At 40.0% G+C, this 21,149-nt stretch overlaps 1 protein-coding gene across 4 annotated transcripts in view; it reads right to left on the bottom strand.

Moving 5' to 3' along the window:
* Positions 1-21,149, bottom strand: part of GRID1 (glutamate ionotropic receptor delta type subunit 1) — an 817,493-nt gene that overhangs the window by 63,595 nt on the left and 732,749 nt on the right. For all 4 annotated transcript variants that reach the window (XM_054034733.1, XM_054034734.1, XM_054034735.1 and 1 more), the window contains exons 9-12: positions 18,452-18,553; positions 16,749-16,946; positions 14,390-14,714; positions 12,228-12,366 (exon numbers count right to left, since the gene is read on the bottom strand). In XM_054034733.1, coding sequence (XP_053890708.1) covers positions 12,228-12,366; positions 14,390-14,714; positions 16,749-16,946; positions 18,452-18,553 — 764 coding nt within the window. The remainder of the gene's footprint in view (positions 1-12,227; positions 12,367-14,389; positions 14,715-16,748; positions 16,947-18,451; positions 18,554-21,149) is intronic.

The following is a 21,149-nucleotide window of genomic DNA, read 5'->3' as shown; positions in this document are numbered from 1 at the left end:
GAAAATTAAGAACAACAATTCCTGTCTCACAAAAATCCTTTAAAATTCGATCCATTAAAGACAGTCTGTTTTATATTTGACACCATCAGGAGTAACACAAATAATTCCAACTCTACTTAAGAGGATATAAGATTTTAAAAGCCTCAGTGAGTAAAAAGTTAATCAAGATCTATGCTGCAATGTAAAAGAACACTGAAAGCTTCTGGTGGAAAATGAAGGAAACAACGATTGATTAGCTGAGAAAAACAAATAAACCCTGCTTCCAATCCCAAACCTCCTGTTCCTCTTCAACTAGCTAGTCATTCTTATACTGATAGAAACCTGGTAAGGATTGTGAAGGTGCTAGTAGGCTACGTCGGATAATTGAGATAGAAAAGAAAAAAAGAGTTCCCAAGGGAAATTAATAGAAATGTTAGTTTGAGAAGGAGAATAAAAGAGATTTCAGTGCTACAGGAAACGACAAGGAGTCCTGTGGCACCTTATAAACTAACAGACGTATTGGAGCATAAGAAGCATGCGTCTGATGAAGTGGGTATTAACCTATGGAAGCTTATGCTCCAATACGTCTGTTAGTCTATAAGGTGCCACAGGACTCCTTGTCGCTTTTTACAGATCCAGACTAACACAGCTACCCCTCTGATACAGTGCTACAGGAGTGACAGTTGGAAAGGATAATTGTGTAAAGACACTTTCTAGGGGCAATGTATTCCATATCTTCACCTTTTCTGGGTAAATCCACAATTCTGGGCATACAGTTTGTTTATTGTTAACAGATTTAATGCACAAAAATACAAAGTGAAGTGGTTCCACTTTTAAATTTTTGCCACTACAAAATGTTTTTATTTTCTTGTGTGGCTATATCATATTGACAGCAGATGCACCTAAGAAATCCTTCATGGAGAGAACTACACAGCTACTAAGACAAATTAAACCACAGCTAATAATTAGCATTTCTCCAAGTTCTAACTGCCTATACATTCAGTTAAACAGAATTTGTAGGACTGTTTGTAATAGTGTCAAATGGTGACTCCAAATAAGAAGACATTCTTTCATAGCGATGAGAACTACCAAAGCATAGATGTTACGAACAAGGGGGGAAAATAAAGAAAAGTTTTACAGCAGAAACTACAGATACTAACAGAATATTTTACAGTGAATTCTAAAAGTTCCTCAGAAGTTTCAAATATCTTAAGTGAGCTAGAAAGTGTTATATACTACCTTGAGGTCTCATTTTTCACTGAAGTACATCAAACCTAGGCTCTGGAAGACCATCCTTTGGGGTTGTTATATGAACTGAACTTCTAGCTACATGACATAACTTTAGTTCCATACTTTAAATATGAAATAGAGGCAAACCTATAGCAGTATGATGTTGGTCACTGTTTACCACTCTGATATTGGTCAGTGTTGTCCTAGTAATAAAATAGCAGATATTTATATTTTCAGATATTTAGAGTAATGGCAGGGAAAGAGTTCCCTTGCGTTATGGGATCATTCCTGCATCTTTCTGGTAAAAATATAAACCAAAATAGTACTATAAGGCCACACGGTGATTCCCGTATTCATCTTGGTACCACTGAGCATATGGTATCAGAAAATAATTGGGATATGCTCCTCTTGCTGTCAGATATGAAAGAAATACTGATATTTTCTAACTGAAGTGACAGCAAATCAAAAATTGCTGTCCAGGAAGGAAAGCTGAACTCTGCTTTCCTAACAGACTTTCAATGATAGTTCCTAGTTACAGATCTAGGTCAGTATTTTAAGAGGGGTGGTGGAGTTGCAATTCATTTTAGCTAACTATATGCTGATTAATTATGGACACTTTTCAAAGTGCACTTCAGAATTCTGCTGTGCTCGTCAGTGAAATCCTATACCCTTGCTACTTTGGAGCCCTTTATGCAATTGTGCACTGCATAGCTGGGTAACTAGAGAATATGGATCCTTCACATGGAAGAGCTATTCTCTTATACTAATAACTGTAGATAGCACAGAGAAATGGTATAAATATAAAATGTATTTTACTTTAATTATATTTTTCTCTGAGTGGATCAGTTCTACTAGTAGTTCCATGAAAATAGCTACCCTTTGTCCCAGGTTCTATCTGGCATCCTACTTTGAGATTCTGAATCATTTCTAAGACAGGATATATCCAATGGAGGGGACAAGATTTAACTGTACAAAAGAAGAGCAAATACAGCCAATAGGCAAACACTATATAGGGAAAAGACACTCAGCTACTACAGGGATTGGGGCCATATAAGTATCTAGCTAGACTATGGTATAGTAGATAAAGGATAGACTCCTCTCAGAGGTCCAGAGAAGGCCTGGGCCACTTCTAGCTTTTGAGGCCCCTAGCCATAATAAAAATAAAAAATGACAACACATGAAAACAAAATAAGGCACCAAAAAACAAGTTGTGAACTTATCAAATGCCAAAAAATTAACAAGTGTCTAAATGTGAGGCCCCCTTTGAGCTTGAGGCCCAGACCAAATGGCCCTTCTGATTGGCCCTGTCTCCCATGCCTTGCAATGGTGAAACGCAAAAATTAGTTTGCTTTGCATTTGGTTGTTCCTAGGCCAGAACAGATTTCCATAATGCAAGACACAGTTAGTCTTTCTTCTTATTTTTGGCTTGGTCCTTAAAAATGATAGATGATAGTAATCTTTACAGTTAGGAAATGTTTGCAACTTTAAGACCTGTTCTGTCTTAACTGTCGTAGTAATCTTTATTATGCTTTCTTAATAACCTTTTTTATTAGAGTTTTTTAATGGTTCATTCACGGCACTATATCAACATCTTTACAGTAGACCAATGGAACAATAAAATGTTCTATTGGAAAAAAATTCTTCTACTGCTGCATCCTGCATTTTCTCCTCCTCTAGCAGCCAGACAGGAAAAAAAAGTATAACAGAAAAAAAAAACATATAGAAGTGAGGTTACGGAGTGGAATGATTCTTGCAGTATAAAGAAACCAAATATAAATAGAACAGTGAATGGAACAATGATTAGGTGGGTGGGTAGAGCAATGAAAGATGATACAAAATGCATAAAGCAGTTCTGCTTCTGAGGTTGCAAATGAGTAAGGCTATTTTAAAGAGAAAAGCAGAACTTCAAAGAAACACAGAGGTTCCAAAGCCCAAGATTCAAACCAACCCTTTGAATATTGACTGACATATCACAAGAACTGCTGTTCTTGTTAGAGTTCCACCACTCCAGTTGAGGGGAAAAAAACATGTAAAATCAAAAGATTTAGCAGGATAGCCACCGTTGTGAGCCAAAGGATCAAGAGCCCAGCTGATGAATTGTGGCGTAGTCATATCCAAATCACTGTCCTTATTTGGCCTCTAATCCAAATGTTTGTCTAAACTTAATCTGAATCTCCACATTGAATCCTCAATCCATTTCAACTACAGAACTTCCCTAGAAGGTGAAGAATGAATAGACACACAAATTACAATACAGCACAGGAAATGATAGAATTCCATCAGTACTTCAGTCTTCCAACAACCTCCACTATAAACCTTCCTTTCAAATCACAGCTGGAGATGTGTAATGCATGTTTAACTTTCAGTTGTGCTCTCCAAATTTTGCACCCACAATAATGACTCATGCTAGTGTTTGCACCCACACAGTTGCACACATGCCCAATTGGTATGAGAGGTTTGTATCCATTCCCATCTGCTGCTAAACTATGAAGATTCACAGTAGAAATAGAAATAGTGTGGAGAGCTCCTAAGAAGTTCCAAATTCTGGGGCTTCCCAGGAGCACTTCACTACTGGCGTCAACACTGAGGAAATTAAAGTGAGGCAGCAACAGCTTTATTATATTTCTGCTTGTGGCTAGTCCTGGGATGGGGAAGGAACAGTGCTGGCACGGAGGACAGCCTAGCGTCTTTCCCCTTGAATTTCTGTGCCATGGTGTGTCAGCAGAAAAGCATTTTCGAAGAAGTTTCCTCTGAGTGCACTGGGAGTGAAAGCAAGCCATACAGAAGACTCAAAGGCAATTATTGCACTACAGGTGTTTTTCTCCTCCCCTAGTTAACTCACTTGAGTCCTGTACTCTTTTTAGCCATCTCTTTTTTATGAAGTCCTTAATCATGATGATGATGGGTTTTTTTAATAATGCCCCCCACATACACAATCCCTTCCTGTCAAGGTGCCTGGGGTGCTGCATAGACACGTTAAAATACTGGAAAAATAAACAAAATTAACAATATAAGAAACCCAAATGAAATATTGAAAATCAAATCCAGTGGCATCAGTGAGAGAAGGGCTGCTTTCAAGCTCAAGGAGTTCCAATTCAAGGTCCCAGCCAGCGCAGATTCCTACGAGTTTTCTTGCTACCAAAAAAACATGGTAACAGTTTCACTGTTTCAGATGAAGCCTCTCTTTATTCCCCAAAACCAGCTTTTTCTCTAAGGCCATGTCTACACTACAGGGGTACCCCATAGCGTAGATGGAGACTATAGCGGCATAAGGGGTTTCTCCATTTCTGCAGGAACAACACCTGCCTGGGAGATGGTAGCTAGATCGACAGAAGCATTCTTCCATTAACTTAGCTGCATCAATACTGAGGGGTCAGTCGGCATATCTATAGCACTCAGGGTGTGGATTTTTCACACGCCTGAGTGATGTAACTATGTTGACCTAAATTTTAAGTGTAGAACAACCCTAAGAAGTAAGCTTCTACTACCTTTTCCGCTATCTGGGATTTACAGGAAGCTCTCCTTGATTTTCTTTAATATATATATTTTCTTTTCAACGGAACTTAGAAGTCTATCTTAGGTACTTATATGGTCCCCATTACTGTAGTATCTGAGCATCTCACATTCTTTAATGCATTTATCTTCACAGCACCCCTGTGTGCTAGGGAAATACTATTAAACCTCTTGCACAGATAGAGAACTGATACATAAAGAGGCTAAGTGATTTGTCCTAGGTCACACAAGAAATCTGCAGCAGAAGAGGAACTTCTCCCTAAACACTGGCCCATCCTTCCTATCAGCATCCTGGAAAAGCAGGCAAGCTTCTGTAAAAATTTCAGCTCTCAAAAACAAAACAGAAACCCACACCAAAAACAGGTGAACTTGGGAATTAGAGCACAAATAAAGAAACCCCAAATCATGAGATGACACAAGAAGCAATTATAACAGCAGACATAATATACTCTTCATGTGCAATCAGCAAATGAACATGTACAGATGCATTTAAAATATTCATAACGTCTGATGCAAGGACCTATTTGACAAAAGCTCTAATTTAAACTCCTTTGAATTTGCAGACAGCCTACTTTATGCCCTAGTTTTTTTACAATGCAGTACTTAATTACCATCAGGAGGGTTCTCCTAAATCTGAGGTTTGGAATATATATGTAGCTGTTGAATTGCATGTATTTTGCTTGCTAACCAGGAGCAAAGATGGAAGTTACATCATTGCTAATTAAACTCATAATTACGTATGGCTGGCTTAGTCAGACAGCAGATCCCATGGCTGTCAGAAAACATAAACAAATCAAAGCACAATCTGTCATGTAAAAGTTTAGACCACTTTTGGTGGATTGTCTCATTGGAGGGCTCCATACTTTACACACAGTTCTAAAGTTGGCAATTGGAAGAGCAAAGTAGAATTGCTTAGGCCTAGCAAGAAAGAACACTTGGTATTTACCTGGGATGGTCTAGTGATCATTTGATTTTAATTGCAAGGTTCCTGTAAGATTTTTGCTCTTACATGATATGACCTTTTAGCCTTGCTCAAGGCATTTGTCTGAGAATTTCTCTAGATTTTCAAAAATGTTTAAAAATTATTCAATCAGTCCTGGTCGAACTTAGATCATTGCCTTCTCATCCCCAGCAGCACCTCCTCACTACATGCCACAAATCTGGTTCCCCCCCCCCCCATGTTCACCTGCTCCTCTGTCCCAACCTGCACCTTGAGGGCCTTATTTTCAGAGGCCCCCAAGCACTCACTACTCCCACTTATTTCAACTGGAGATGTGAGTGCACAGCACTTCCCAAAATCAGACTCTAAGACCTCATTGTCTTGTTGTTTTCCGCAGCATCCCCATGGTCAGTGAGATTTTAAGTGTGCACAATCATCAGTGCTCCTCAAGACATCCACCTTGCTCAGTATTGTAGATTTGGGAACAGACCAAGAAAATCGATAGCAGGGTATCAGAGTTAGGAGAAGGATGAGAAGAGTGAAGCCAAGACAGGAAAGGGGGATGTGGCGAGGGCCTTCAAAAAGTGGGGCTACAGACAGTTACAGAAGCATAAAGTGTAGTTCACCAGGAACAGGAGGATGAACAGGAAGGGCTCAGACCTTCTCCATGCTATCTACCCTGTGTTTGAGCTCCTAAAACGTAGAGAACCATCAGTGCACTTCTGGCGCTCCATATCTTGCTGCACCTCCCTCGTGTTGTCAATACGGAATCTGTGGGGAGACTGTGGAAGTGTCAGATGAAGGCAGCAGAAATGGTGGAGGTACAATGGGCAGGAGGCTCTATCCAACATCCAGAATGCTGGAAAACTCCTGCAATGCGTGGGAATGCCTGAGAATCTTAGGAAGTCCACACGAGGGGAGTCACGTACTTTTGGAGAAAATGCCTCTCCTAGAGGATTCATAGATTTGGTTAGGGCAGAGCCCCTTTTCTTCTGGGGCTAACAGAGTCTTTGACCCACCTTCTCCAGCCTCCTCTCAGATGCTGCACTGCACTCCTCACAGATGCTGGACTGCTTTCTGCCCCCCACACTGCTGCTCCTAATCTAGCTAATTTCCCTTTCTGTGGATTTTAGGAGGGGCACTGGAGCTCAAACAAGGGTCTGGCAAAACTTGTAAAGCTCATCAGTGCCATGATCTTTAAAAGCCTGCTGCCATTCTGCAGTTTCTAATCTGACATTTTAATTTAATGAATTTGCTTTCCAACAGCTCAACTTTGCTCTGGTGAACAATGACTCACTTAGATCTTTCTAACACACACCATTTGTGGTTTCTCTGAAAAGCCATTTTGTAGCCGGCATGTGGAGAACAACGAGTATTAGTAGAATGATTGACATCTGTTTATTTTCTTCCATACTTCAGCTCTCCGCTAGTCACAGATAACACGTGCCAAATTTGAAGCTGGTATTCTAGAGGGAGTTTGGGAGCAAAATCAGGCTTGTAATGAACTTAACTATGTCACAACTACTGCTGCACCATAATACTAGTTTCTCCCTTGCTGGCAATTTAACAGCTACAATACTGCACAACAAAAGACTCTTCTATGGAGAGAGAGAGATAACAGCATATATTTATTCAGAGTGTGGGGGTTCAGTTTCCTAACATGGAAAGTAAATGCAGGAGGATTTAATAGTTCTCAGTTGGTGGGAAAATTGTCAACTATTATTTATGGTGCCTCAAATCTCACTATGGGAGGGAAAAAATGAAATTCAAGTATATATTTCCCTTCTAGGAAAGGCCTTATCTGGAAAAGTTCCAATGCTTAGTTTAGAAGGGAGACAAAAGTTATTTGCACTATACATTACTTTGCTGAAACTAAGTAGTAGTAAGATCTGGGAACACAGTTGCCAACTTTCACGCGGTAAATAAGCACCCCGACTTTCACAATAAGCCAAAATCAAGCTAATCCCATTTTAAAACAAGGCCAAAACAAGCCGATCCCTAAGAACCCCAACACTCTATGTGACCAAATCCTGCCGGCATGCAGTCTGGGACTGTGATGTGTCCACTGTGCACCCCTGACTATTCCCCCCCTTGCCACTGCTTTCCCCTTACCTCTGCATGCCTCCCCACCCCCCGTCTCTGCTTGCCCTCTCCCCCCCACCCCTGCTTGCCGGGAGACGATAAAAAAAAAAAAGAAGCAACAAGCCAAAAACTAGCCAATAAGCAACTCACAAGCAAGTTAAGCCAAAAACAAGCCCAATTTCTGCGTTATTTTTGCAGGTTTAGCATGTCTGTTTGGGAACTTGCAGACTAGGGTCTGATGCAGCAGAAGAAACACATGGCAGAGATGAAGTTTCAGCCTCAGGGAAATCTCTCACTCTGTGGCTGGTGATGAATTAATTTTTAGAAGAAATCTCTGCCTAACTGGCTGAGGCATGGAATCATCTCCACCATATTGAAGATGAAAGAGGGCAGCCAATCTTCTGAGTACTTTTATTATTGTTTTCAGGGAAAGTGGCATTAATGTGATATTAGAAGCTTTCAATAAAAACCAAACACAAATCTTAAAAAAAAAAAGATTCTTGGCAGAGGATAAAATCAGGTAGGGACACCGGGTGGCTTTCAACCACTTTTACATTCCTCAGTGTTTAAGCTGTCTGGCCCCTAGTATAAGTTGGAGCAGCCTTCAGGCTGCTGTAAATTGTGCTTAACTACTCATAGTCATAAGGTACTCTTCTAGCAATGGGGACTTTCAAGGAATAGGACCACCCTGGCCTCACCACCTTCCAGGAAAGTCCCATTCACTAGGGTTTGGAGGGGTGAAGCAGAAGCTGCTGCAGGGTTCTACACCACCTACGGATTTTCCCTTATACAACCAGAATCCTCAAAGTGGTTCAAAACAGCTATAGAAAGTGTGACAGGGCGCTATCAGTAGCACCCCAGTCACTGATATTGCTGCAACACGAGGACAGGGCCACCCGGGAGGGGAGGGGGGCAAGTGGGGCAATTTGCCCCAGGCCCCGGGCCCCGCAGGGTCCCCCACTAGAATATAGTATTCTATAGTATTGCAACTTTTTTTATGGAAGGGGGCCCCCGAAATTGCTTTGCCCCAGGCCCCCTGAATCCTCTGGGCAGCCCTGCCCGATGAAGGCCACAGGCCCAACTGGGGGCAATTATACACTTTCTATTGGGGGACTGTGAGCACCTGGGTGACAATCTGGGGCTAACAAGGTAATTAGGGTGAATATAAGGGGAGGAAACAGGATCAAGGAGCAGCTCAGAAGGAAGCTCAGGGGGTGAGGGCTGCAGGAAGCCTACACTTTCTGTAAGCCTGTGTTGCACAGTATTACTATGTAAGAGGGGAGTAAATACACACCTGGGTGAAAGATAAACAGTCCAGTGTGTGTTTGTGACTGTGAAACCATCTGAACTGGCCAGGCAATGAGGGTCACCAGAGAGCGATGGTGGCACCCTGTGACAGAAGGGCTGAGAATTTGGGCCGTCTTTCTATTAGTCACTAAATAAATGTGTAATGTCAACCTCACAAATATTATATTTCCAATTTAACATAATATTTGAATAAGTAGGGATTTTTTCTTGCTAAGGCATGAATTTAGGACTCTGTGTGTGTTGCCTTAATGACATACCAGCATTGAATTCCCAAGGTCATATCTGTTTTTTTTAATAGGATATTTTGACACACCATTCCCTGCCCCAAGGGTTAGAAGCTTCCATTGTCTGTTATCCTTCATTCAGTTTTGGAGTAAAATGGGAGGGAAGACTCACTTGACCAATGTCTGTGAAATAAGTCTATGGAGCATCAGAAAGGGCAAAACTCCAAACAACAAGCAAGTTGAAGGCCCAACATTAATTACTCTTTCCAGCATCAGGGCATGCCACAGAGTTCTGAGAGTGACCTGCTCTATTAGAGATGCACTGCATGTGGGAAACCAATTATTGTTGTTCCCTGATCTCAGTCTCACTATTCAGGCCAGATGGAAGAACTGGCCATTTTGAGATGCGCTTTTTTAGATGAAGGATTTAATGTCTGAAACATGCTTGTAGCAACAGTCAAAACAAGGTTTTTTTAGCAGCTAGCACTGCAAGTTCAACACAGCTTTGTTTTCAGATACCAGGTTGACTTCTGCCTTGTATATCATCACTGACCATAAGGAATCTGTTATTGAGAACTGGCAGTTGCCATTTTGTTGACAGTTGGCCATAATTACATTTCACGGGCCATCGCTGGAAATGCACTCCGTGTCATAACTAAAGGTAAAAGGCTGATTGCTTTCTGAGGTCACAAGACAAAGTCTAATGGGCCCTGTAACTAAACTATCATTCTATAGATTTAGGTAGAGACTTTCCAAGACGCTTAGTGGATTTGAATGCCCAATTCTGATTAATTTCAATAGGAATTAGGTGTCCAAATCCCATGAGAGGTTTTGAATACTTCAGCCTTAATGACCTCTACTAACAACACAGAAAATCTGCTGTTGATTTTACCTCTCCACTGAAGTTTCTTTAATGCATCTATTGTGCTCTTGTCTTCCACTGAAATCAGAGGAGTTTTAGGAAGCACCTGATAGATTGCACAGCCAACTCCTTCTACCTACAAGAAACTGTAACATTCAGAAGTAGTTGAGTAAATCATTTTTCAAGCTCTACAGCTCATTGTTCCTGACTTGAGTTGTAACACTGATTTGCACATTGTGCTTCCACCTCAAACCCATATTACAATTTGTTACCGAAGTCAGGACTGAACATTGTGGCAATTTGCAGCACTCATTGTCTACCATGGGACAAAATCTTCTTACATCTGCTGTGCCCATGAAGCATTTCCTAAAGGAGCATTCTCTGTTTGCAACATCACACCCAGACACACTATTATAGGATGTATATATCAAATGACAAGTTATGGTATAAAAGTTTTATTAACATGAGTTTGGGATGACAATATTACTCATGAGAGATTAAGTCAACTGTCATTTAGTGGCTGGACTACAGAGAGGGAAAAGGGGATATTACTGCAGCCAGTTGTGGGAGTTCTCCTTTAGTTTATGGAGTAGAGGTCTCTATGTTAGGACAAGGATTCTAGTCCTACCTCTCCTTGTATGTATACGTGGGAGATATATATAGTAACTTTGTCTATTTGTAGCACAAGAATTCCTTATATTAGCACCTTTCATGGTTAGAAGAAGATCCTGTGTCCCTTCATACTACTGGGAATCTTCCATTTCCAGTGGAATAAAGCTCTCATTTCACTGAGGGGCCACAGGATATCAGACCATAAACCTGTCACTGGGGAAAGACTGATGACAAATAAATTGCCTGCCTTGCACTTCATTCGCGTGTATAAGGTAGTGGCTGTAATAAGGATGTTGTTTTATTAAATGTGCATTTCTCCTCATGTATGTTGGCAATATCATTGTGATAAATTACAGGGCCTTGTAATAAACTACATTTATCCTACACCTTTGTCCTCTTTCCCTTGTACTCATTCACATCTGATGAGAGTATTTCCAAGGCTCTGGGCAGTTTCTGGACAGCTGCATTTAAAAAAAAAATCAACTTGCCAGCGAAATTTTTTCCTCCTAAATATGGATTAACTTCCCCAAATTACACTGGCATGATGTGCAGGGCACTTGGGGAGTTAGTCCATATTTGAGAAGAGAGAAGGAAACATTTTCCTGGCAAGTTGACTTTTTTTTTTTTTTTTTTTTTTTGAATGGCAGCTGTTCAAAACTGCCCAGAGGCTTGGAAATACTCTCATCAGATGTGAATGATGGTAAGGTAAGGAGGACAAAGGTGCAGAACAAATGCAGTTTATTACAAGGGTCTGCAATCTAGCATAATGATACTGCCAACATCTGTATGGAGAAATATATATAGTTAATAAAACAACTTCCTTACCACATCTACTACCTTAGAGTCTGATTCTGCCATCCTTTCTCCCTTACTAGCAGTACCTTACTCTTCAAATAGTCATAATAAATCTGGTCTTTTGATTTTAACAGCGTGCTTATCTTTTTGTACATGGAATTTTGTGTGCATAATCGTTTTCATGCAGTACTATATAAAACTGCAGACGACAACATACACAAAATTGCATACCCAAATGATTGTGCACACAAAATTGCACATGCAAAACTAGAGGCCATATGTTGCACGATGTTTTAGAGATATAAATTTGATACCATTTTTTCAGATTTCCTCCTTTAGAACCAGAAATATTAAGACACACAAATGTAGGTAACCTAAATAATGAGGAAGAAAACCTGCATAAGAAAATGAGTTCTCTCAGTTAGGGAGATTTGTATTTTCCTTTCAAATCAGCAAAAGTTTTCTCTTAAAGTCTAAGTGCCATGGTCTTCCCTATATAAATGTGAAAACTGCTTGGCATTTGTAGGAAAAAGAGAGAAGCAGGGAAGGGAGAAATGCAGACACTGAATATAAGGAGAAAATTCCCTCAAATATTTTCCTTCTCTCAAGAATGAGCATTCAAAGGGATAATGCATATCTATGAAATTGAGGTTTCCAGCTCTGTGTAAAGAAAGGCACTTACCTGATAGGATTATCCATCCTTGATACTGTGAGAAATGCTGCTAAATTAGCTGTATAGGATGAACACACAATAAGGGTAAAGAGCCACCAACTTCCCATCACAATGCGCATAGCCACAGAATTGATAGCAGATTCACCACCTACAAATAAGCAGAGAAATTGAGGTATCACAGAAACCTACATTTAAGATCACCTACAGTACGTGTTCCATGTGTAAAATGACACTGGAAATGATCTCTATGAATTTTACTTGTTCAAACTTGCATTAACAGATCACCCCATCAATGTGTTCAAAGACCTATCTTAAGTAGGTCTGATATTTTATAAAAACATACTATCTAACTGCTCAGCATCCAGAAAGCTATGGAATACTCTGTTGTACTGGTGAGGTTTGATCTGCAACAAAAAAAAAATACTAAAATGTGCTAAAATCACTGGTTTGAAGTAAATGTTGTAAAATTTCTACATCAACCCTCTCACTCCAATTGCCCCTCACATAGTCATAGAATAATGCTCTCAAGAAAATCCACACAGGGCCTTACCCAGAATTGTCAGGATCTAATTCACAGAATGACTTCCATAAATACAGCCAAATTAATAATTAATAATAAATAACAATAACAATAATGCAATATCACTATCTAAACATAGAGGTTAAATATTCAGAGTGTATCAAAGTAGACCTATATTATGTGTGAGGGGGTAATATAACTTTTAAACTGAGGATAACTGTTCAAACTTCTGTATGCTACTTATGCTGAATTAAATAATATGAGATTGTGGCATCAGTTACCCTAAAGTAGATTTCTCTATGACGTTTCCAGTGCAATGATGCTTGACCTTTAGTTAAAGACAAAACTCTGTTAAACAACTGATTTTTGCTAGTCCCTCTGGTGTCTGCTTACGGTAAGAAACATAAGAAAGACCACGCTGGATCAGATCAATGGTCCATCTAGACCAGTGATTGTCAAACTTTTTTTCTGGTGACCCAGTTGAAGAAAATTGTTGACGCCCATGACCCAACGGAGCTGGGGATCAGGGGTTTCGCGTGTGGGAGGGGCTCAGGGCTGGGACAGAGGATTGAGTTGCGGGGCTCAGGGGAGGGGCCAGGGATGAAGGCTTTGGGGTGCAGGAGAGGGCTCCTGGTTTTGGGGGGCTCGGGGCTGGGGCAGGGGATTGGGATATGGGAGGGGGTCAGGGCTCTGGGCTGGGGGTGCAGGCTCTGGGGTGGGGCTAGGGTTGAGGGGCTTGGGGTGCAGGAATGGGCTCCAGATTTGGGGGGGGGCTCAGGGGTGGGGCAGGAGATTGGGGTGCGGGGTTGGGGCATGGGCTTACCTCAGGCGGCTCCTGGTCAGTGGCGTAGTGGGAGGGGCTAAGGCAGGCTTCCTGCCTGTCCTGGCACCACGGACCATGCTGCGCCCTGGAAGTGGCCAGCAGCAGGTCTGACTCCTAGGCAGAGGCACACAAGTGGCTCCGAGAGGCTCTCGCTACGGCCAATGGGAGTGCAGAGCTGGTGCTTGGGGTAGGGGCAGCATGCGGAGCCCTGTGGCTCCCCTGCCTAGGAGCCGGACCTGCTGCTGGCCGCTTTCAAGGCGCAGTGCGGTTTCAAAACAGGTAAGGACTAGCCTGCCTTAGCTGGGCATCACCACCGACAGGACTTTTAACAGCCCAGTTGGTGGCGCTGACGAGAGCCGATGCGACCCAGTGCCTTCCATTCCGCGACCCAGTACTGGGTCATGACACGCAGTTTGAAAACCACTGATGTAGACTAGCATTCTGACTTCCAACAGTGCCAGATGCTTCAGAGGGAATAAAGAGAACAGGATAATTATTGAATAATCGATCCCCTATAATCCAATCCCAGCTTCTGGCAATCAGAAGTTTAGGGACACCCACAGCATGGGGTTGCATCCCTGGACATCTTGGCTAATAGACACTGGTTAACCTATTCTCCATGAATTCATCTAATTCGTTTTGGAACCCAGTTATACTTTTCACCTTCACAACATCCATTGGCAATGAGTTCCATAGGTTGACTGTGCATTGTGTGAAGAAGTACTTCCTTACATAGGTGCTGGAACTAGGGTTAATATAATATATGGCCTACTATTTCATACTGAGATTGAAAAGTACTGACTGTAAGATAGTAAATGCTGACAGTACCTTGCTGAACAAAGGCCCCATACACAATCCAAATGGCACTGTGAAGCGTGGAGGAAGCAGAGGGACTGGGATGTGAAGAATTCTGTGCTCTGACTGCCTGGATACGGTTTAAAACAAATATCAAGACACCAACTACAGGGATGGCAGCTGCAATACAGGCCCACACCGCAAAATCAAAGGGAGCAAAGAGAGAGAAGATGTTGATTTTCTCTTCAGGCTTCTTGATTAGAATCCCCACTGAATAATCCATGTACCGCTTGCTGAAGTCCACAACACTTTCCCGTTCCGGTGTTATAGTGATAGCCGAGATTGCCAAATCTGCTCTCTGCAAGAGAAATGCGACAGGTCATATTTCTTCCTGCCCCTAGCAAGCACATTGCTTAGATTGGGCAGATTTGGACAATAAGAGAAGTTCCGAAGTAGCCAATGGTTTACGTATTTCATTGATTTCTTTCTCTCATCTAATTTTAAATTGAAGTCTAGTTCAATGCATAAAAAGCAGTAGAACCATTTCAATTTATTGAGAGAAATTAATACAATAAAAATATGTACTAGTTGAAGGTGGAGTACTGAAATGTACCCTGTGAAATTACTGTATAACAAAGAGCATCTAACTGTCTCACAGATGGGAATTTACTTAACCTTTCTGTCTCACTTTCCTCATCTACAGAATGGAGGCTAATAATTCTAGCTCTTACCTAACTGGGGCATTGTGAAGATTAATGAAAGAGTCACCATCAATATAAAAATCACACTCTGCATGAACACTTCTTTTTATCTACTTTTGTTACAAATAACTTCTGCAATTACTCTAACTGAAAGAGATTAATGGGAAACAGAAATCCTACTGTATTCCCCCCTCCATCCCCTTTGTTTATTTTGTGTATTTGGCAGTACTTTATGTATAGTTAGATTTCACTGTTTTCTCTGTACAGTCTATCAGTTTCCCATATTCATACAAGATTGTCATGCAACAACCAGAGAGACTGGTTTGTTTGTTTGTTAAAAAAGGATTAGGACAATGTGATTCTACAGCCATAAACATTGGAAGAAGGTTTCAGGGACATTGGAAGAAGGTTTACCTCCTGAAACTATTTTAAACTCATTGTTTAAGTGAATAGATTTCATGTTAACAGTCATGCTGGCAAACTTTGCGGAAGATAAACATTTTATTTGAAATTAATTTAAAAAAAAAAGTTTTTAAAACATATTTTCTGTTTCCTAACTTCCCTTTTGGGAAAGAACTCAGAGGAGAGGCTGATATAAAGCTTATTGAAATCAATGGAAAGACTAGTAACAGAAATACCGTAAGTAATCAATAGCTCACAAAAAAGCCTGATCTCATGGGACCTCTAACCAGATTTCCAAATTAATTAAATTCAGAAAAGTTGGGATAAATTTAGAATAAATATGAAAATATCTAATGTTTACCTAATGCCCGATGTAATGAATATAGATTTTAGATATATATTTATTAGAGCTGTTCACTGAACTTGTATTTTGCTTAAATTTTCATCTCAAGCATCCTTTTTCCAGTAATACTAAATAATGACAAACATTTTACTTTCAGTTAAAACATATACTGCAGCAGAGCAAACTCCTGTGCAAAGAATATTTTGCACCATTGGATATTAATTCCTCTAAATGTCCTTGCACTACATTGATGTTGATTGTTCCATGTTAGAAGCTATGTGCATCTCCAAGAAAACACATTTCATTTCCTCTAGGGATTCTTGGCTATGATCAGTTGTCAGTTATTTCAGTGGTGTTCAACTGTGCTCTTCCTGATTTATACGGGTGTAACTAAAAAAAGAATCTGGTCCTCCAAGTGTTATCTGACTATCATCTTGAGACCAGCTTTCCAGTCTTCTTCTTCAAAATGTTTCTGTACAATGCATCCATTGGAATCAAATAGTTGATCATTATAAAACCATATTGCTATAAAGCAGGTGACCCAAAGGAAGTTTAACAGAGTTAGAAATGAAGTTGTAGTAGCTTTGAATTAGTGGCAAAGATATAAGAGAAAGTCCTCTAATGAGAATGGAAGTAGAATACATATTTTGGTATCTATTTTCCATATGGTAAATATGCATAGTCTATTGTTACATGAGCATAGCTTACATTGACATTGGGAGTAACTTGCTATCACTGACAGAATAATATACTCTTGAGTCTTTGTTTTGTGGAGATGGGCCAAAAACACAAACATTTGGATCAGGATCCAAACTTCAGGAATGTTTATAATTGGGGGGTTTGATTCTGACTCATCCCTTGTATTTTACTGGGGAGGATTTCACTACACCCTTTAAAAAAAGTTAGCTGTACTCTGCTTGGAGATCTCTGTTTCTGCTCTCTGTACCTTGTTAATAAGTTCTCCAATCATGCCGTTCCAAGAGCTGTTATGGAGCTGGTGTCCATACTTGCCATCAGGAGATTGATAAATCTCATACTTGAAGCCCAGATTCTTGGCAAGTGCATCCAAAACGTCAATGGAAAATCCTTTATAGCGCTTCGGTTGCCCAAGTATGTTCTCTGCCACCATCACAAAAGGCTCTTCCTGAGAAAAAAATAACATCTAAACTAATATTTAAAGAAGTTTTTTTGAAATGCCTAAAAAAATGGATGTAACTCTCATCAACCCAGTACTATTGTTGGTTTTTAGAATAATGTAGTTTTATAGATTTTTTTGCATAAGGTAACGAACGTATCATCTACCCAGGGCACACACTGAAATAATAACTAGAAAACACTTTGATTATTTTTACATTATTTAGCATTATGACCAGTCCAAGAATAGTTCTTACAGGGATTGTCCCCTGAAGTGCTTTTAGAGTTAGCAAAATGCATTTTGGAAATCGTGCAATAGGGAATCCTGCAGGGCGATGGTGTTTCAGTCTGACAGAGACTGTGTGCTCAATTGCCAAGGGAATGCCAGCTCTACTGATTTTACAGCCATTGCTGTTGGCCATGTCTGCAAACTGGTGCTGACATCCTCTCCGGATGGAGCTGCTCACCTCCCACAAAGCGGGGAGATATGATCACAGCCTTTACTAGCTAGAGGGAAGAAAGATAAAAACAGATGGAAAGAAAACTGTCCTAATGATCTCCTACAGTTCTCCAGATCTTTCTAATGCACTTTGATCTAGGAGAAGAGAGAAAATACACATAGAAAAATAAGTAAGTTAAGAAGCATGCATTATTTACATAGCCAACTATAGTATTTTTCAACCAGAAGATGACATTATTATAATGAAGAACTGGTGTGGGCATATGGTTTTGGTAAAGAAGAAAAACATAATGAGGGTCACCATGTTCAGCATATTAAGTAGTTATAAAGTAACTGCTCCCTTAAAAATATATATTTTTAGTGGCTTAGCCAAGCAGAAAATTAATGAACTACCCTTTTATCTCTGGAAACAAGTTCAAATCCTAATTTATTCCCAATGTAGCTTTTAGCTAACTGGAGCTCCAGTACCTTCTAAGTTACTAGTGGGAAGTGGCCCTATACCATCACATAACGTGACAAGATTAGAAGACCTCTCCAAGGAAGCCCAGGAGTCTTTCTAAAAGAGATACTTTAGCTCAACAAGCAATTATGGACTTAATGAAAGAATCGCTTGATGAAATTCTATGGCCTGCATTACGCAGGAGGTGAGAATAGATGATCACAATGTTCCTGACTGGCCTTAAAATCTAGTAATCAGTACAGGAAAATGTTACAGGTTAGAGTAAGGAGCACTGTGCAGAGGACCAGTACAAGTCCCAGGCAGTGTATTGGTCACGTGCACAGAGGTGAATTTCAGCCTGGGTGACTGTTTGAGACTAGCACACAGTCTCTGTATGCAATTCTCTAAACTCCTGATTTTAATGAGCATCAACAAAGTCACACAAAAACAGAAAAGTCCTCCATCTCTCTTCTCTTGCTTATGCAGCTGGTCAGCCCAAGTAGATGACACAGAATTAAAAGAGATAATGAAAAATTACGGGAGGGAACAACCAAATATCCTATCACAGCATTTTTATTTTGAGTATTTTGTCTCCTGAACTCAAATAGGATCATACCAAGACAGTCACCACTTTCAGTGTCAGTCCTTGTAAGTCACTGCCCAGACGCCGTTCTTGTAGGCTGCCATTCAGTCCCTTTTCAGAGTCCCATGTTGCCAACTACAAATAGAAATAATACAGTGAGTCTGAAGGCAATATTAGGCATGTACATTTTTAACATTTACCTAAAATACTTTAACAGCAATTTGATTGAATGGTTATATTAAAAAACAGTAGAGAGTAAAAAAGGGGAGGGATGGGAGAGAATGAGGCATTTTTGCTCACCATTAGTGTCTGGATAATGATGAGTGAAATTTAAGAGGATAAAAATGCCCAAGTACTTTGGCTGAATGTGTTTTCTTCAATACATCTCACAATAACTCTGCTTTGTTATCTACAGTACTTGTCATATCATTTCACCTAAGTCACTTTGACAAGACTTTTCTTTTTGGCAAGTTTCTATTGCCTCATCATCAGCAAGATTACCTGTGGTCTCACCACTGCTCCCTCTCTGTTCTCATTCTCTGCCTATATTTCAATCCATTCCCCACTGCTCATCAAGTGCAGTTCCCTTCTCTGGTGCACAACCCTGTATCTCATCAATAAGTAGTAAATGCTTGATATTGTTGGCATCATAAGGAATGGACTCCCCTTCCATCTATATGAGAATGGCTCTTCAGCTCCTATCTGAAGACTTATTTCCTCTCCTTGACCTAGAACTCCCTACCCTCTCGCTAATAAAACAATCACATCCATTACTCTCAAAAGCCAAGGTTGCTGAAGATCAAATATCTCCTAAGCTTTAAAATAAGTTATAAACCTGGTGTATGCACCCTGCTTAACCCCAGCCCTGCAATATTTATTGATGCTACTTTTGTCAGTATATCTAAATGCATTAGTTTTCAATTAAATATGATACAGCACATCAAACTAAATTGTACTGCATTTTCTGACAAGAAGTCTAATGTGGTAGTCCGCCTCAGAAGACCTATTGGATTTTTCACAGTGAATACTCTCTCTTTAGTCAGTAGCAGACTGTTCCTTTTACCCTAGAATGGATTCCATGAAATTGTTTTGTTTTGGACGGAAATAAGTGATATTGAGGTCAAATCTCTTGTGTTTGTCATCAGCCCTTCACTTAGAGATATGTAGGCCAGTATTTATGCTGCTAGCTGTAGGCATACCCCTTAGAAATTAAACGTAGGCCAGAGAACACTAAAATGTGGCTTCTTCCAGTTGGGTATCCTTAGTGTAAAGAGTCAAACCTTTCCTGAGAAGGAATGTATTTTGCTGATAATGCCTCTGGTTAAGAGTCCTACGAGACTTACTTCTGTTACTTTAATTTTATCATTCACCCCCAAAAGTTTGACCAACACTCAACAAATAATGGGGGACCACATAACAAATCCTCAGCCAGAGCTTTGGATACAGTGAGTACATAAAAATGATAATCTCACAGATCCATCTTAGTTTGATGATTGGTTAGTCATAGGAATGAAATGGGCACTAGAGTTATTGTAGGTTTCACAACAATATTCACATACCTATGAAAACTGGGTACAGTATAGGAAAGTCAGGAATTAGGCTACATCTATTTTAACACATCTGAGAGTGCTAAGAGGTGAGAGATATAGGTAGTGTCAAAAGCTACAATGACCCAAACTTGAATGCTCTCACACTGCTATGTCATTTTGGAAATACCACCCTCTGGGTGAAGTAGTAATTCCACTGGGATAGTCTCCTATGAACACCTACAGCCATGGCCAGTGGAATTTAACAGGAAAGTTCAATTTTAAATTTAATGTCATATATTTGCTCTCAAAATAAATCTAAATAAAAAAAAACAAATAGGAAAAATCATTATCATTTAACAAAACAGGCCAGATCCTCAACAAATATAAAACAGCATAGCTTAATTGACTGAAAAGGAGCAAGTCCAATTTGTACCAGTTGAGAATCTGGATATTTATTCAAAACTAGGAAGCAAAACACAATCCCGTATTACTCACCATCTTCTCTTTCAATGTCTTAGCAAACAATTCCTTCTCCCACCCCTTTTCTCTTCCCCACCTTTAAAAATAGACTTTACCGGAAGACTAAGATATGAATCATTTGAATATCATCTAAATACAGTCCTCACCAAGACTGGGAGTTCTCAAAGAGGAGCTGAAAAATATGCCAACATAAATAAGGATTTTTTTTTTTTGCTTTAGTTTAAAAGGGAAAAGGGGAGAAACTGGCTTCTCATATATTAAATAGGATGAGGTTCAGGGAGGACGGGAATATGTCTAAGATATTTTTATGGTTTCTCTCTATTTCATTTCAGCCTCAACTGCATACTGTTTTGTATGCAGAGGTAAATTTTGCAGTCTATAAAAAGTAAATGATGCAGATAAGGTTGATAAATGGAACATGAGGAAAACCTTTTACCAAAAGGGATTCTTCCTCTGAATCCTTGAGCTTCAGACCATTTCATTTGTTCATAAGTGTGTCAATTTTGACTTCCACTTGTTCTTGTAGACAGAATTTTGTTTATAGGATCAATGAATTTACGGTTATATACACCAGTTCTTGACAGCTGACCCGTCAAGATCAGTCCCTGAAAAACTAATCTCCAGCACTGTTAAACAAAATGAGTGCTGCTGCTATTTGATAAGACAGTTACAGTTTTCATTCTTTGTGGAAATGTGCTATACTTCTACCAGAAATCTGAAGC

The sequence above is a fragment of the Malaclemys terrapin genome, chromosome 7, assembly GCF_027887155.1.
Source record: "Malaclemys terrapin pileata isolate rMalTer1 chromosome 7, rMalTer1.hap1, whole genome shotgun sequence".
In the NCBI taxonomy this organism is placed as follows: Eukaryota; Metazoa; Chordata; order Testudines; family Emydidae; genus Malaclemys; species Malaclemys terrapin.
This window is presented reverse-complemented; position numbering and strand designations above follow the sequence as displayed.